The 18954-nt window shown below is 38.7% G+C and overlaps 1 protein-coding gene across 2 annotated transcripts in view; it reads left to right on the top strand.

The window, feature by feature from the left end:
• Nucleotides 1–18954, top strand: part of hdac7a (histone deacetylase 7a) — a 66931-nt gene that overhangs the window by 24357 nt on the left and 23620 nt on the right. For both annotated transcript variants that reach the window (XM_079478328.1, XM_079478329.1), the window contains 4 exons: nt 13259–13437; nt 13870–13954; nt 17779–17896; nt 17970–18070. In XM_079478328.1, the coding sequence (XP_079334454.1) occupies nt 13259–13437; nt 13870–13954; nt 17779–17896; nt 17970–18070 (483 nt within the window). The remainder of the gene's footprint in view (nt 1–13258; nt 13438–13869; nt 13955–17778; nt 17897–17969; nt 18071–18954) is intronic.

Here is an 18954-nt window from a genome sequence, read left to right as displayed (position 1 = left end):
TAATTTCTTTGTTCTAAAGAACACAGAGAAATATATTTGGAAGAATAAGCCACGTTTTATCCAACTAGTCAACCGTCACTTCCTAATAAACTGGCACTAAGAGAAGCCACTGATCATTTTCGTATATAGTAATTACTTGCGCAAGCAGACTAAATACAATTAATGCTTTTGTGGATGCCTGCTGTTTGGGAAAGGTTGTCGTGACAGTTCTGGAAGGCAATTATAGAAATACTTTGACGACTTTGCTCAGGCATTAAAGAATGATCATAAAATTTCAGATGCTGTGTAAGAAAATCAGTAGTCTGGTTAGTCAGGTTACGCCATCTCATAGACTTTTTGAAGGAATATATTAGGCATATGTGTTTACCCTCCCATTATTCTCATTAACCCTTTTTCACAAAAAAGAAAAATTACCTCAATCAAGCGTAAAATGGTTGCGAAAATGCTCATAAATTCCAAATGCTCATAAAACTATAGTACTGGAAACCTAGCTATTGTCCACCATAGAAGGAAAACATTCTTTGTTCTGTTGAACACAAAAGAAGATATTTTCAAAAATGTAAAAAGCAAACAGTTTTGAGGCTCTTCCATTTGTAATTTGTCCTACTATGGTTGTCAATGGTGTCCAAGAACTGTTTGGTTACAGCATTCTTTCAAATATCTTTAACTGTGTTCATCAGAACAAAGAAATGTACACGTGTTTGGACTCAACTCAAGGGTGAGTAAATTATGACAATTTTTTTTACTTTTGGGTGAACTGTCCCTTTAAAGGGATAGTTCATGCACAACTGTTTCGTTTGCCACATTCTTCCATTTTTTGTGTTCAACAGATCAAAGACATTTATACAGGTTTGGAACAACTTGATGGTGAGACGGATCTTTTTGGGTATACTATCCCTTTTAGTTTTGCTTGAATTTGTATGCATAAAACATTGGTGGTAATGCATTTTTACTGGTGGTCCTAGATTTTTGGACCCCACTGTATATCATGTTGACCGGAAAAGGCCTTTACATGCTTGACTTGTTTTTCCATCTAATGACTGATTTGGGTCTAAACCCTCAAGGCTAATCAGACGCTAGCCTATTAGCCATTAGTCGACTGTTTTTAATGGTCAGCTTTCGTTCTCAACAGTTTACATTGTGGGTTTTTTTTGCGACATGTCAGACCAACAGAAATTGCAGTGTCATTTGTCTGGTTTGCCTAGTTGAAAAACAACGTTTGAAGTTTGGCTTCTGTGCTTAACGTGAAGTGCATGCTAATGGAACAACATTAGCCTGAACATCATTGTACATCACTGCATCAATGTAAACTTGTACCGTATATAATTTTGTCTTCCATTGTGCTGTTTGTTTCTTACGAATAGTTTTCTGAATTCGTCTCTTTCCTTTTTTGTACTTTGTTAAATCTCTCTGGTATAGCTGGTATGGTTTTCCGGTCCTTGCTGGTTTAAGGTGGTCTACTGGAGCTTTGGTTTCATCCAAGTGGGCTGGTCTTAAGTGTGTCTAACTAACTTGCGTGATCAAAACCCCTCCGATACAAACCGGTCTAAACAGTTTGGTCAGACTTAAAGATCCACTAACCACCTCAGGCTGGTTTAGGCCGGGGGGTTTTAGCAGTGTGAAGAAATCTACAGGTTTTTTAAAGTCACAGCGCTAGCACGTTTGTAAGCGTTTCAGCACTTCAACACGAACTGTTGCCCTCTACCTCAATAGAAACCGGCAGGAACAAAAATAGCTGCATACAAGAAGTCACGAACAGGAAACGAAGCCCAAGTCTGCAAACAGGAAGAGTGTCTCGCTCTTGAGTTGTACCGTGACTCTTTCTCCTCGCTCTCTCTCTCTTACATGTACACATAAAGGATTCCATGGCAACTGGCACCACTAACTTGGCGTTTATGGAATAGCACCCGGGATGTTAAATAAGTGCGAGACTCAGAAAAAAAAAAACGGTATTTCGTAAATGAGGATGTTGATACTGACCAAAGGCGGCCACATGGGAGCAACACACTTGACTAATAATAGTTCCGAAAGAGAAAGAGAGGGAGAAGTGTTGCTTTACAGCGCAATGGGGACTTCATCCCCTGGCTATTTATATAAAATTGCAGATTGTTTTTGAGGTAGGCATGACTAGAGCTGTAATCACCAGTGTTTCCTCAGTCGAGCAGGAAACCAAACAATCCAGGCCCTATCGCCAGCACACACAGGGGAAACGTTGTGTGTGTGTGTGTGTGTGTGTGTGCGTGGCTAATTAAAATGGCTGAGGTCTCCTCTGTTGTTTATTAAACCTCCCCTTGTTCTTTGTGTTGGCCTCTGGGGCCTCTGACTGCAGTCCTGCAAACGTGTTTTTTGTTCTTTGAAACAGGAAGAAACCACACCTTTGTCTAAATATACAGCACTTTTAAAGGATCTAAAAATAGAAATTCTTTTCATCATTTACTCAACCTCATGTCATCCCAAACCTGCATGACTTCATTTTGACCTCACAACACAAAAGAAGATTTTTGAAGGATGTCGGTAACCAAAAACCTTGACCTCCATTGACTTCCTCCCTCGATGTATGAAGACAAAGCCAATGAAACTTTTCTCAAAATATCTTATTTTGTGTTCCACGCGCGAAAGATTCATAACGTCGCTGGAAACCTCTGATGTCTATATTTGCCATTTTTAAGGAAATGGAAAACAAACACTGTCCTTTAAATGATTAAACTCTGTGTTGTCAAAGTTGACAAGCACCTTTTAAAAACGTTCTATTGGTTAGATATTTGGAAAACCCAGTGACAAACGTAATAATAATGATTTGTGGCAAAAGGCTCAAAATATGGAGTTCTGAGGTTTCAGAAGGACAGCAGCGATGTACATGTTTTGAACTACATGAGATTGAATAAATGATGACACATGTTTTATTTTGGGTTGAACAGTATATATTCTTTACAGATAAATAAGTTCCAAAAATCTATTGAGACTGTGAAAGAAAGAAATGTCAGACATACTTTAAAAATATTGCATTAAAATCTGAGGACTATCTACAACGTAAAGTCGTCTCTCAAATATCTGTGTGACAGGACTCAAGCATGAGGGATTCTGTAAATATTAATGAATCATATCGGTTGGTGGATTGTTAATTGTTATTGTTATAGCCGGGTGAAACAGGATACGGGCAGATATTTTGGTGGTGTTTTGTGGCTCGTGTTCCTCTTGAATGTTTCAGTGGTGCTGTTTAGACCCATCGCACAGAGAACATGAGCAGTTTTGGAAACTTGTGTCAGAACAGTGTGGGAATATTATACTCAGAATGCATTATAGATCAGCCTGTGTTCCACAGTCTTTTAATGTGACCTCACACACACACACATGCACTTGTTTACTTGGCTAAATGGGGAAATATCATAGACTTCCGTTGTTTAGCTACAGACAAAGTACCTAACAGTATGCAGCCTTTGCATTTTCAAAATCAAGAACAAGAGTTTGAATGTCCCGCAGCTTTGCACACATGCACACGCCACGAACACTGAAGAGGGCTGATGCTTTTGACAACTTCAACCACACACACTGTGTCTTCACGCACAGTAAAAATAAACTCCAGATCATTCAAGAAACCATCTCGCCTAACATGAGGTTTTAGCACCTTTAGTGCACTTGACTTGAAAACAGGTTTGCAAACATAGGAGAGTATTTACGTAAAGTTATGACCCCTCTACTTCAAACATGTAAAGTATGAATAACCCCAAACGTACACACATGCGCTTGAATAGTGTGTGTGCATACAACTCGGTCCTGTTGAGCTGGATTAGAAACTTTCTGCCAAAGCGACTATCATGTTACCTTCATAGTTCCTTGTACTGTCTCTCTCTCTCTTTCTTACCTGTTCTGTGTTTTCAGTCAGCAGGTCTACGGATACACTAGCCGAGTATCTAGTGCTAAAAGATCAAGTTGTAGTAGTTTGGTTGTAAATTGACTGTAGTTTATGAAAAGAATACGCTGGTACATGAAGCTAGCTGTTAAGCTAGCTGCAAAAAGCTAAATTTTCTTAGCAAGTTAAAAGTATAGTTGAAGTGTCAACATATTTATAGCTAGATACTTGAATAGTAACAATTTTAGACATGTGACGATATTCAATAAGATGGTTATCGATTTAATTTGTTAACAATATTGTCGCCGTAGGCAATTTTGATGACTAACATAGATCGCTTTTCCACCATCGCGCCAAACCGTTCTAAGCACGGACTGAAATGGTTACAGTTATGTTTCCATGTGAGCCTGGTTCGACATGGCACGTTTACAAACTGTTCTCGACTCGGGGTTGTCCTAGCGTGCTGAATGGAATGCATGCAGAGACGTTATAGCTCAGTCTCTGGTGTTACCAAGTTTGTGTTTTCATTATAAAGATTTCCGTCATCAGCCCTGCGATGAAAACTGAAACCATTTGCGTACCGGCTAGCCTGGATCGGCACGGAGTGGAACGATTAAGCAATGAGAACGATTTGGCGCGAAGGTGAAAAAGCGTTCATAGATAACCTTCTAGCATAATTGTTAAAGATTTTCTGAAATCACAGTAGCTTGCTTTCTATCAATAAGTCAAGATTTACAATGCTGTAACGCAACCCTTCCCTTGCTTACGAAAAGCAATCATTATGATGAGATGAATGCACATGTCAATTAACATTCTGATACTTTCAATGGAATCAATAAATGGAAATTTACGCTATGGATTGTATATGTGTGACTACTAAATGCAACAGTGCACCAAGTTTTGTGAGAGGCTGGATTTGCAACTGTGCATGTCCCATTTCCATGGCGATTAATGTTTTTTGTGAATTACAATTTTTAAGTGCGACACAATAAACAGAAGCCCTAACTTAAACAAACCAACTTCACTGATTCTATCTATTTACTTTATGTGTATGTGTGTGCATACGTGTGTTTGTGCATGTGTATATATATATATATATATGTATAGGTGTTATGTTAATGTGTGTATACAGTATGACTTTGTCTTAATTCGGTAACCAAATGCACAATCTTACAAATTAACCACAAAAGTTTACTTATATTTTCAAATGTGTTGTATTCATCTTAAATGTATTTCATTCTGCATAACAAACCATTGACATTATTAGGGTTATACGAACATATTAAGTTTTAGTTTAGCAAGAAAAACTATTTTATTTCATAAACTAATTTTTATGTGCACGGCAGTAGAAAGCGAACACAAACCTCATTTCACGTGAGGTATGCGTTTGGCCTCTCGGACAGGAGCTTTGTGAGATTTTTGCTCCAGTCGTGGCTAAACGGGGCCTCTTGAGTTACTTTCTCAGGAGTGTCAGGTTTTCGAATCAGCTTCTTTCTCCTATACCCCCCAGCTCTCTATGAACCCACACACACACACACGCCGAGAAAGCTTTCATCTCCAGCATCTGTGGACATAGAGATGGCCTGACAGAGGTCAATACTGTGAGATTAGTGCAGACGCAGGAATGCTCTTTTATCAGGCACAAATGTATTAATGGAATATTCTGGATTCAAAATGTAAGCACACGTTAAGCTTACTCCTGCTGTTCCACAGAAATGAATCTTGCCTTTAAACTAATGAAAATGTACAATGATGTGAGAGCCGCTGTATCTAAAAATAGTTTCTAGTACTGTGGTTGATAATCACGTTAAAAGCATTTTTCTTTATGAATGTTTAACATGCTTTCGGTATTATTACTCGTACGCAGAAATGACAAGGTACTGGCATAACGCTGAGCTCAAAACATAACGTAACATAACAGATACTAAACATGTGTCCAAAACTTTAGAAGGGTACATTTGATTGTTTTTGTCTTTTATGACTAATACTGTCCTCACGACGTTAATATAACAATAAAGATAGCTTTGCAGCAAAAGCAAAACATCGCTTTCACATTTCTGCTGTTAAATCCTCTAGACCTCTTGACCCGTACGTGTTAGCATTATTTTCTGTGCAAAGTAACATCGCTTGACGTGGATGTTGTAACTTGTTGTAGTCCATAGACAGTCCACAGATCGTAAAGGTGAAGTGCATAGGTTCAATGTCACTAAAACAGGATTTTATCACTTATTTCTGATTTATCATAAAGCAAAATTCAAATACAGCCACTGATTTTAACGCTCGGAATTCATTGATAAACATTGCAAGCATACCTGAGGATTTATATGCTGTAATCTGTTTGCTTTACTGTGAAGAATGTAAAATATGCGCATGAGACTGCTTTAACGCATACTGTAGCGGTGGTTGGTGGTTATTTGCACATTAACACCCCCAAAAAAACTATTATATTCTGGTTACTACCCGCTTTTTATTCACTGGCACCTAATCAGAAAAGCTGTGTCTGAATTTTCCCCCTACCTCCTAGTGCTCTATATCGGGTGTCTGCCATTTTGTAGTGTTGTCTGAATTCTGAGACACATTCCCTACACTCGTTCACTTACTATTTCCCATGATGCAGCGCGAATCAACCGTCTGATCAGAATACGCTGGAGGAGTGACCGTTAATGCCATGAATGCACATTTATACTGTTTGTTCCTGTTATTTTCTACTTTTTGAGAATATACGGATTACATGAATGTTATATACAGTAGTGTTTTATTTTAAATATATGAGATAATTTTATTAAATGTAGTAAACATAATAGTCAAGAAACGTTGCGAACATTCATTTTGTTCGATTTATTAAACACTAATACAATAAACGTGACAAATAAGGTGAAACAAACAATCCATAAAGCCACACAGGTGTAATAAAAGCGTTATGACGAATGTTGGCGAAAGTACTATCAGACGCAAGAATATATTACGTCGATGTCCAAAATCGTTCCCTCGTTTTTATCCACTTCTTCCCCATAAAGTGGACGTTTTAGTATTTGCAATATAGGAAATAGTGAACGAGTGAACGAATTCAGCTAAATTACTGGTCCCTCCTTTTGTATTTACCTGATAAAATCCTCGTTGATTAAACATCTAAAGCAAAGAGGATTTTATCAGGTAAATATATAGATAAATGTATGTAATGTAATGTTACTTTGGCCGTGGGTCATCAAAACGGTATGTGGTCAAGAGGGAACACTTTAATCTCACATTGATAGTGTGAACACACATCCATCCCAAAAGCTTTGAAGATGTCTGTAGAAGTCCTCTCATGTAGCTGTGTGTGTATGTGTGTTCCCAAAAAACTCCAATCACTCAACACACTCCTAGAAACTGATGACAGACCACACAGCGGTCAGGACTTGTTTTCAATCTCTTTGGAGTGCACTGAGACTCAAGTTGCACACATCATGTTAGCCTCTTCACATACACCACCCATCAACCAACCCGTGTACACACATACACATGCACAGACTATCACCACTTTCACTTTTACAAACCAGGTCAATCTGAGTTTCTGATCCTAATCTGAGGTAACACAGTCCAGTGAACATAACTAACAGAAGTAGCCATTCAAGTGAAAGAAATGACTATCGTCACTCCCTCTCGCTTCAGATAAGCTGTGGATCAACATGCCAATTTTGCAGTTTAATATCAACATCTCACAGCAGGGGAGTCACGGAAGAGGGGGGTCTGACCCCGTAAGAGCAGATGTCATTCGTTCCGCACTTCCTGTTTTGCTGGCTGGTGTTATTTTGAGCTCCGCACACACTCATAAACACATACACAAACCAGGTCTTTTTCTGGGCTCCTGATTTACATTGACAGCTTGCCTTCTATTGTTCTTGAGTTCCCATTTTCCTGTAACCGGAGCGACATTGCTGGCCGGCAGAAGTTTTTGTGTGTTGTTGTGAAGCTTAACACAGCCTGAACCGTGCAGCTGGTGTTCTTGGACCGGACTTGTGTATGGAGGTTGAGTGCTGTAGGCTAGACATCAATAACCTACAACCTAAAACAACCCAACCAGAACTGGATCGATACTGAGGTTCACCCTTAATACCTGTGGTATCAGACCCTTCATTTCCCCCGTAACCTTTGAACTGTATATAGCATTTTGAATACTTGAATTGATAAGCTATTGATATAAATTGATATTAAAACAATACTTAGGTAGGTTCTGTGATGAGTTGCAGTAACTTATAAAACGTCCACTTATGGACCACTTCGGAAAACGTAAGAAACGCTGATCCAACACTGGTCCAGAAATATTACAAAAACGTTTGAACAAAATACAACCAACAGAACATTTATACCCAAATCAAAATGTTAAATAAACATCTTTCTTTAATCGAAATACTATGTATTTATAAGTTGAATAAAAATGTAACTGGTGGTGCTTCTTGTGAAGTGGTCTATAACATATAAATTAAGTTTGATCACATAACTGTTACAGAGATAAACATTTGTAGAATTTATTTATGTAAAATGATTAGTGGAATGGATTTTCTGCATTGATATTTGACCACAAAATGTGATTTTGCGCTCGTCTGTCAATTCTGGGGATCCGAGGTTGGGCACCACTGTATTAAACGGCTGTTTGGAATACTTGATTCTGATTGGTCAACTATGGCATTTCCATGTTTTGTATGATGTTGTAAAACTACTGACCAATTGTCTTCATAGATAGGCTGATGTAGATATGAAACTCAGCAGTCTCGTATTACTCACGAATTATAACCTAATAACTTCAACCTAAATCAACATGTCATGTCTATTTATTTTCCTGGTGTAATAAGTGAGATCATGTCAGCTGGTCATTATCACAACATAAACAAGACCCCATAAGTGCAGATCACTCTTCAAGGGGTTGTGAGATTTGAGAATTAGATCAATTTTGTTGTATTTAAGGCAAAGTAACACATTTTCATGATTCATTCACTCTTTTTAGGATTAAAAATGGACAACAGTCAGACAAACAGGAGCCTTTAATTGTGTGATTCATGCCGATTATGAAAGTTCCTCCATCGAGCAGGTTACACATCATAGAACCTGTAAACGTTATTTTAGAATTTTGAGTTCTGAAGTTAGTCAGCATCTAACTATAACAATACACACCCACTCAATCTCTTTTACACACGCTCTGTTTGACTTCCAGCCAGAATGTGTTGAGGAAGGTTTTTTTTAACTGGTTATGCTGGTTAGACAGGTCCGGGCGTGAGATGGCTGGAAGTAGGTGTGTGTTACACACATGAACTTTACTTTTTTTCTGTGACGCCGATGACAAGGAAAAACGGAAGGGAGGGTTATTTTATAATCCCGTTTAGCACCGGATTATTATTACATCATTAACTTGTTTTTGGAGAAAGGTCTCTTCGGATTTGACAAGAATAGGCAATGCATGTCAATGACTCACAAAGCATCAGGAGACCATTCATTTACAGTAGGGCATGATGATGTCATGTGGGCATGTCAAAGTTAAACTTTATGGCTGTGTTGTGTGACTTTTAGGAGCGACTACCAATGGGAGTGATCCTCATGTGTTCGTCTTTTGTTAGCGCAGTGTCAGCAAAATGGAGGATTAACAGTAAAATACTTGCTTAAGTTTAATCGTGACCTCTCCAAAAATTGAGGAGCATTGCAAAGACGAGAGGAGCGCTATTGTATCATGATACACAGAATAGCAGGTCATCATATTGGCTGTGCATAAAGGCACAATATGTAAGATATTGCATTAAAATATCCATAGTGTCATTTGTTAGTTCTTTTGTGTGCTTACTTTCTCCCAAATGTTTTCAACAATTGTTGGTAATCGAACAATGGCGGCGCCCATTGACTTCTATTGTGTGGACACAAAACCAATGCAACGGGTACCGCCGTTTTTCGGTTATCAACATTCTTCAAAATATCTGAAGAAAGAAAGTCAAACAGGTTTGGAATGAGAGCAATGGTGAATTAGAGATGAAAAAAATTCTATTTTGGGTCGAGCTGTCCATTTAACAACCGGTTTTGTTTTGCAAGGTCTCAAACACCAACGTATTCCCCAACTCGCAGTTTCCTTAGAATCGGATGCGCACACACGCATATTCATACACACACATACATTCCTGTGTGCATTCCAGCGCACATCTGCTTGTCTGTCACATTTATTAGTGTATTTGTTGGAGCTCTCTGTTGGGCTGGCTTAGAAACGCAGTATTGTTTTGCTGTCTGGGTAGGAGTACAAAAATGCATGCACAAACTATGTGAAATAACGTAAATGTGTGTTTGTTTCCAACATGTTTGTACAGTGTTCCAGTATTGTTGTATTGCAAAAGTCTAATTTAGTCAAGCTGGATACACAACGGCTCAACATGTAGTTTAACAAGTCATTGTCATTATTATCATAGAAAACGTTGCTATTTTCTGTGCTAATTATGCAACGTTGTATCAACTTATCTTTTTAGTATTATTCGTAAAGTACTGTTTCTGTGCAGTTTCTAGTGATCAAGGCAGTGCGAACATGACATACGGTGAAAAAATCCTGTTTAAAAAACAGAAATATGGCGGCCAGAAATATTCAGTAAAAAAGAAAACGACACGTTTGTGCAGTATGTTTCTGTAATTTGACGGTTCAAAGCGTTTTTCAAAAAGACTTAACATATCTGTAAAAATCTTAGTAAAAGAACAGTTTTATCTACATTAAAGAAACCATACAATTCTGTCAAATTACGTTGTGTTCTTTTCAGTGTGGGGCGATTCGGGAATAAGGATTTTGCCGTAGTAAAATCTTTGTAAAGTCTGCCAGTTGTCTGCTGCATACTGTGAACCTAGTGCACAGAAGCCAAGTGTAAGATGGAGAAGTGCACTATGCAAGTGAAGCGGGTGTGATTTTGTCATTATCAGATTTATATAATTACTTCAGTGAACTGGGCGCTAAAAACAAAACGGACGCCCAAATAAACAGCACAATACATTCTGGAAAAAGTTTTTTTTTTCATGAGCACACTCATAAGGTGTAGGTAATGTAAAGTACAGAACATTTTAAACTCTTTAACAGGTGTAATTACAACCATTTAACCCTTACTTTAATGTACTGAGGCAGTACTGTGGTACAGTCATGGTAGCAGATAGTAATACCACGATGCCATCCATAATACCATCCATACCATACATGTTTCCTTAAGCTTATATGAAGACCTTCAAAATAGACCTTAAAACAGTATCTTCATCATAGTGCCCAAAAACACGTTATTACCACTGTACTACTTTTTGGAAAGGTATTCTCTAGCACTCAGAGATCAGAAGACACCACATTGCACAATTCTGTCTCATGTTCCTCTGGGAGTTTAGTTACTTTCCTGGAGCCGTCAAACCTGGGTTGCCGTAGAGGTCGATTTTCAGAACAGGGTTCCAATCCAGGCGGGAATATAGTGAATGTTCTGTTATCAGGAAGGGAATGCTGAGGAAAGAAATGTGGGAGTGATGTTATTTCCGTTACGATACAGTAGAGCGCTGCAGATCTAGAGTACTTGTCTGGGTGGGAATTCGGTAGATGTCGAGGGTAATAACCCAAAACACGTCTGGCATGCAGAGGTGCAGTGCCAAGATGTTCCTCCTCTTCATTACAGGATCCTAAAATGGGGCTGAGGAGATCCTGGACTGTGTCAGAGCATGTCAGGACATCACTACATATGTAAACAACACCGACGGGCGTCCTGTACTCGCACAGGGTCACTTTTGGGCGTATTGTCGTCTTACGGTTCTTCTTAATCCTTTCATCATCTACCACCTCATGTCTTCTCTACTGATCACATTTTCAAGTTTTGTTCCTCTTGCATAACACGGCAGCTCGTAGGTACACATTGTTCTTCGGTTGCGCTGTATGATGTCACTCATGAGTCATTTTCCAGGCTGTTGATTGGTGTGCTGTTGTAAGCTCTTTTGTTCTGCGACTTTGTTTCAGAATAATGATGACCAAGCAGTCACAATGCACAGGAACACATTAGTAAGTGTGCGTTGGGGTGTCGAAAGGGTATTAGTCACAAATTCCAAGTCAGTCTTCTGCTGAGGGGCCGAGAAACAGACGGTTTGAGAGACATGAGCGAAATAGAGTTGAAGGAAATCAAAGATGTTAGCGGAAGTACCGTTGTGGATGTCTGACATTGATAAACACATTGAGGCATCGCATGGGCAATGCGCCAGCTTCTAGATACATACCAAAATGAACAGGGCTGTATTTAGTGTGTTTGTGTGTTTTGATCTGTATGAAAGGCTTGTTGTAAGGGTGAGGCAGTCCTTCCCATTGAGTCACTGGTACTATGCAAATATTCTTAAAGCAGCGTGCTAAAGTTATGGAAAGGAGCCCATCTTTATATCACTGTGGAATGTGCCGTAAGGGAAAACTGGAACATGCGCTTTCTTCCACACAAACACACTCTTTGCTCAGTTTCATTTTTATTTTCCACATGTTTCCTCTGGAAATGTGTAGTCATTCATTTAAAGAGCATTACATAAATAACGGGCTAAAGAACGTGACTTTTTAATTTGTGTTTTATATTTTGCCCCAGAAGTCTGTAACATGCATTGGTTTAAAATAAAAACTGTGTTCAAAACTGCCTTTATACCATCTTGATTCACTACAGTAAGCGTATAATAATGATTTAACATTTTAACTGCAATATTATGTCTCAACAGAGATGGCGCTATAGAGGCAGGAGTTACAGATTGGCGCTTTAAATAAATCAGACCTTATTTCAAGACACGGAGGGCAACGCGTCATAATCTGAAAACCCTCAAATCCTTGTTATTTCTGATTTATAACAAAAACGAACTATGTTTAAAAACTGCTATGTGACAAGCAGTCAACAAGCTAAAACATCCAGAACTATATTTTTATAAACTGTCGATCCCAAAAAACTAGCGTTTAACGACAACGTGGAGCGCAACGTGTCATATTGTGGTTTTGTAAACTAAAACGATGGAGGGACAAGCTGTTCGAAAGCTATATTAGCCGATATAACCTCTTGACCGCAATTGACCCATTCTTCCTGCTCATGCTTCACGGCTTATTGCCTGTATCCACTTTTGTCCACTTAAAGTCTGGCTTTTACAGTCCGGTAGCTTATAAAAAATTGTGACATGGTGTGTTTTAGCTTGTTTGCTGTAAACCTCGTCACACAGCAGCTTTCAGGCATTGTTCTGTTTTTTGTTATCAGTCAGAAATGACGAGGAGGCAGCTTCCCGCAATAGAAAGTCAATGGAGAGGGTTGCATTATTTTCCCCTCCGGTCTCTAAATCAGAATATTAAGCAGTTTTTTCACGACTAAAATACTAATGGTGGTGAAAATAATCGTACATTTACATCGACTGACTTTTCTGTTCTTCTCCACACAGAAACCTCACTGTCGTCGCCCACGGGCCCCGCCCCCATGGACCTGCGTATAGGCGACCGTATGGTGCGTCCGGTTTCGGACACGGCTATCCTGTCCCCTCTGCACCCTCCTTTGCTGCTCAGTCCCTTCAATACGCAGCACTGCTCCCAGTACACCCAGTCACAGATGCAGCATATACAGGTACGTGAGCCACACACACTTACTGTGACATCACTCTGATCCCAGTGCAGCCAGGACGTCCTGGAACTACAGCTGATATAAGTGGAATAAGTGTGACGTTATTCAACATTAAAATAATAATAATCATACGCAGTCTAGGTGAAAACACATACTAGTGATGCTACTACAGTAAATGATTTTATCATTAGTATATTGTTTTTATTTAATTTCGCACATTTATATCTGATATGTTTGTATTAATATGAACAATATCAGTTTTCTATCCACACTAGTTTTCCACGCATGCAAATCCTCCTGTTAACTTGCGTGTCAGGTGTTTATACACAAATATGACACTTAAAATAGGTACTTTTCTATGTTATGTATGCAGCTGTCTTGATGTTGTATGTGGTTTGCCACTTATCAAACCTGTTGCATTCTGTCGTTTTGCAGTTTAACATGGAGCAGCGTCTACGAGACCAGGAGCAAGCGAAACAACAGTTACAACAACTCAAACACAAGGACAAAAGCCAACAGAGTAAGTTTAAAACCATTGTTTACAATCAGCACGAGACATAGACTAAAAGAGTGCTACAGGGAGGACGTATTTTCGTAGACCAACCCGAAATTTGGTTTCCTGAATCGAAAGTCTATGCATTTTTTCCGTAGACTTTTGGAAGAAGACACAAAATAAGCTCAGTGATTCACAAATGTTGATGATACTTACATGTATGTCTATCAAGATAACCTGAACAAATGAACGCAACCGTATTAATCTTGAAGGCTTTGAGGCCATTAACACACTACACCGAGGTCGCTTAACATCAACCTTTGTGAATGAATCCCCATCTACATTTTTAGAGAGCTGCGCCCACGTTGCATTATTTGTGAGATGTTTATGCCGCATGATGATGTTAACCGTCCCCGACAACGTCTGTAGTCGCATTTAGCAACTTGTTAGCAAGTTCTGTTTTGAAGCTTTAAGAAAATCATTAGCGGGTCATGTGTGTGATTTATGTCATACAATAAACGATATATTATTCATATCTAAGAATAAAATCAAATATTTATAACCAAAACCATTGACTTTGGTGCGATGGAACCAGAGGTGCTAAAATGCTAACTAGTTTTGCCTACAAAAATTCATCACCCCTGCTTTAATCTATGGAGCGATCCCATAGTTGTGAAAATCATTCACGTTTTAACCGAATTGGTAAAAACCATAGAACTGCATGTAAGTATTGCAACAGAAACAGTGTCGTAGGCCTATTTAGTATTGATTTGTTTTTCATGTTTAATGTTTCAAGCTTGTTTCATTTCATGAATGATATGCCTCATTCAGTTATTGCCTAAGGCGCTCAAATGCAACTTATTTCCAGTTCCAGGAATAACTGCAGTTTCTCATGTTAGTTCTTCACTGATAAATGTGAATGTGAGTAGATTGTGCTTTCTGACCCGCGGAGCTTAACAATGCCAATAATGCCTGCCAAACAGTTAAGCAAATAACTGCACCCTTAAAAAATACTGACAAGATTAAAGTACATTGTGCTAATGCTGTATTTAAACGAACACCTCTCAGAAACAGCCACGGTCGCCTCAGGAAATAACTCGCAGAGTAAAAACAAAACCTTGCGGTTGAAAACATATGGGCGGAGTTTCAATGAATGTACATGGGAACCCTGTTGTTCTATAAAAGGATGTGTTGTCATACTATCGCTTAATGGTCTTTCGCTTACATCAAGTACACACTTCTTGAATCAAGTATGTATCTTTTGTAATGTAATACTCCTTACTGTTTATTTATCTATAGACTGAAAGATTGAAGTTCCTCTCGTTTTAATTACTTACATACTAACATATTAGGATTTGCATAGTTCTGTCATCATTTATTCACCCCCATGCAATTCATAACCCATATATGAAACTTTCTTACAAAAGAATATATTTTTAAATTTGTCTCTGGTTTTGAATGGAAGTCAATGGGAGCCGACATTCTTCGAAATATCTTCTTTTGTGTTCTGCAGAAAAACGAAAGCCATACAGGTTTAAAATGACACGATGAAAATAAATAAATGATATTTTTGGACACTCTTGTGTCACAAAGAACCAATTAGTCAAAAGATCAAATCTAAGGATGTTAAAGGTTCTTTATGGAAGCAAAGGTTCTTCCATGGCATCAAAGAAGTGGACCCCTTTAAAAGAATCAATGAAAGAATACCATGGTATCATTGTGCTGTATTTCCATTCAATGAATATTGTGTGTTTGCAAGAGAGGTTGTGCACTTTTTCCCTGCGTGTGACTATAATGGCACCAAGCTCCATTGTAATCGTGGCCGTCTCCTGCCACACCGGAGCTGTGTCACGCAGCAACACTCGGTCACGCCGGAGCAAAACATTAATACCACTGTTGTTGTTTTACTTTCATTACGCGAGGGTTGTAATTATGCTCTTGAATCACATTACACTGAGAATCAAAGCCTGTTAAACAACACATTACCAGCTTATGTACAAGTGGACTGTGATGTATAAGCCGATAATGTTTTGTCTTCGTGTGAAACCTATATCTGGTTTGCTATCATCAACTTACTCGAAGCATTAAGCAGACAATACATGTTGTACTGCTGCAGGCTGTTCTCATAAAACAAACTAATAACACACTACTATGATTGATTATTAACCGCGGCTACCACGGATGGAAGTGTGCAGGTGTCACGCATACAGATAAAGACACCCTTGGTGCTAAATTTGTGACGGGAGAGAGTACACTGCGTGAGGTAAAATTAGTTGCATTGTGCAAACAGCAACCGTGTCAATATTGAACGTGTCGGTCAGAGTCACTATGACGTTGCTGCCACATAATGGCTGTCCTGGAAGGTGAGGCAGTAACTGAGTCAACATACAGTTTCCTTCCCCTGACCTCACGGCAACCTCACGACAAAAATAATAAATCCCTGGGTGTGGGGTCAGTGGTAATATAGATATCAAACAGAATGAAATGGACCACGGTTTGTTGGTTCTTTTGGTACTTTTGATATATTTTTTATGTTTTACAGTATTTCAGGGCTGTCAATAGATTAATCGCGTCCAGAATAAAAGTTTGTGTTTACGTAATATATGTCTGTGTACTTCGCGTATTGATTTTGTATTTATATGCGCGTAGTGTACATGCATATATTTAAGAACAATATGACATGTAATAATGTACAAACGTTAACATTACATTACAATAATTGGTAAACATAAATCGATCAACATATTTCCCAAATATATATATGGATGTGTTTATTAAATATGCACAGTACACAAACTTGTATTCTGGATGCAATTAATCGTTTGACAGCCCTGTTTTATATGTTACAGTCTTGATTATATTATATTAGTCTCAGTTTTAAATATCGCATCCTTTAAAGTATTGTTTGCGCAGTTTTATGAGTTTACCAGATTAACAATTCACTACAGGTTGTATATGTACAGTACGTGTTTGTGACATGAAATCTTAATATTATTATTAAAATGATTGCTATTTTAAAACATAGGCCTATATATATTATAATATGCTAACTTAAAAACCTGTTTGTAAATGCAGTTTCTTTTGATTTCATTGAACAAAGGGCACAGCCTGTTGGTGTTTAATGAAAAAAATTAATACAATTAGCTGTTTAATGTTTAAAGGGATAGTTCGCCCCAAAATGAAAATCCTGAAACAAATTACTCGCCCTCAAGTTTTTTTCAAATCTTTATAAATGTCTGTGAACACAAAGAAAGATATTTGGAAGAATGTAAGCAACTGAGATTTCTGGGGCATCAGCGACCACCCTAGTAGAAAGAAAAATTTTATATAAGCAGAAAAGAAACTATTTTGAAGAATTTAAGAAAACTTCTGTACAGTACTAGCAACTTTGCCGACCCTTTTAATGGTAGTCAATGATGCCACAGAAATGTCAATTGCTAGCATCCATCCAAATATCTTGTGTTCAACAAGTTGACGCAGATTTGAAACTATTGGGGTTGAGTACTTCATGACATAATCTTCATTTTGGGGCAAACGATCCCTTTAAGCTGCAACCCGTCACTTTTTTGTTTCAAAATCATATATTATTTAAGCAAGCGGGTCAGATTTTGCAGAACATGTCGGATGTTTTTCGACCCGCATAAACATAAAGTAACCTGAACTTTTATTTTCGAAACAAAGGTGGCGATGCCTAGAATTGCAGCTTTAAAATAGATCAAATGCATCCAAAACATCGAACACATCTTGTTTAATGTCTTTTTTAGATTTAAACATTTGTTTGCGTTTCATCATTGTTTTAACCTATCAAATGCTTTCCTGTGATTTAATTGGCTGGTCGTGTTGATTGACAGGTGCGGTGGCCAGTGCGGTGGTGAAGCAGAAGCTGGCAGAGGTGATTCTGAAGAAACAGCAGGCGGTGCTGGATAGAACCAATTCCAACCCTCTCAGCACCCCGTCAGTCCCTTACCGGTGAGAATCGTCTCTCACCACCTCGCACACTTTAACCTGCTCATTTTAAACATCTCTTATGGTCTACCCACAGGGAGTTGGGTCCAGATCCAAGCGCCACCCTACAACCGCTTCTGTCCTCTCCGAAATCGTCTCTCAGTGAAGGAGCCGACGAGCCGCCGCTGAGACGAGCAAGTATGTCACTGTCCGACACACATGTAAAGTTCAAACGTCATTGGTTTGTGAACAAAGATTTTAATTAAATCTCGGTCTATAAAAAACACACACTGCCTCACCTGAGAAGGGGTGTGTCGGGAAATCGACAGGACCTCGATGTTTAGCAGGTGTGCTGCATGGACTCATTCCAGCTATGTTTAGACATACTCCCTATTTGACGCAGCGCCTCGAGGCAGCACAGCTCTAACAAAGCCTTTACCTCTGACTTCAGAGGACACACCCCTTCACCCCGGCCGGAATACTGCGTTATTATGTCATGATAACTCAAACTGGACGTCAGATGACTCACGAAAAGTATGCAAGCTTACATTACATTTCAAATGAATATTCAACTTTGGCATGTTACTCATGAACATGAAATCGGGCCTCAAAGTTTGCGCCTTTTGTTGGACGTTTCCTGGACTGGACGATTCCGTCCTCATCGTAACTGAAGTACAAGGCATGTTCCGTAATTCACAACGTTATATAAAACACTTAAGTTCCTTGTTTTGACATGAATGACTGAAGCCACTGGATTTTGGGAGGTGAGAAATGTTTGGTTTGGATAGCTGAATGCTTTTTGCAGAAGAAAATAGTCATTTTCAAGTAGTCCTTGGTAGAGTTTCCATACACTTGACCTGTCCACTTCATATCAGTTCAGTCGCTCCAAATCACTTTTATTTAACAATGTAACCTCAAGATTTAACCCAGCCCAAGATTCGGCACAGAGCGATGGTATTTATGGATCGATAAAGATGAGTTAATACAGCTGTGGTAAAATACTGCTTTCACAATGACAAAAACATACATCAGGAAGTCGAGAATAGATTTTACTCCTTTTTCTGAACCACCAACAACTGTCA

The sequence above is a fragment of the Barbatula barbatula genome (assembly GCF_947034865.1).
Source record: "Barbatula barbatula genome assembly, chromosome: 17".
In the NCBI taxonomy this organism is placed as follows: Eukaryota; Metazoa; Chordata; class Actinopteri; order Cypriniformes; family Nemacheilidae; genus Barbatula; species Barbatula barbatula.
The sequence above is the reverse complement of the archived record's forward strand: the minus strand, read 5'-3'. Positions and strand labels throughout refer to the sequence as shown.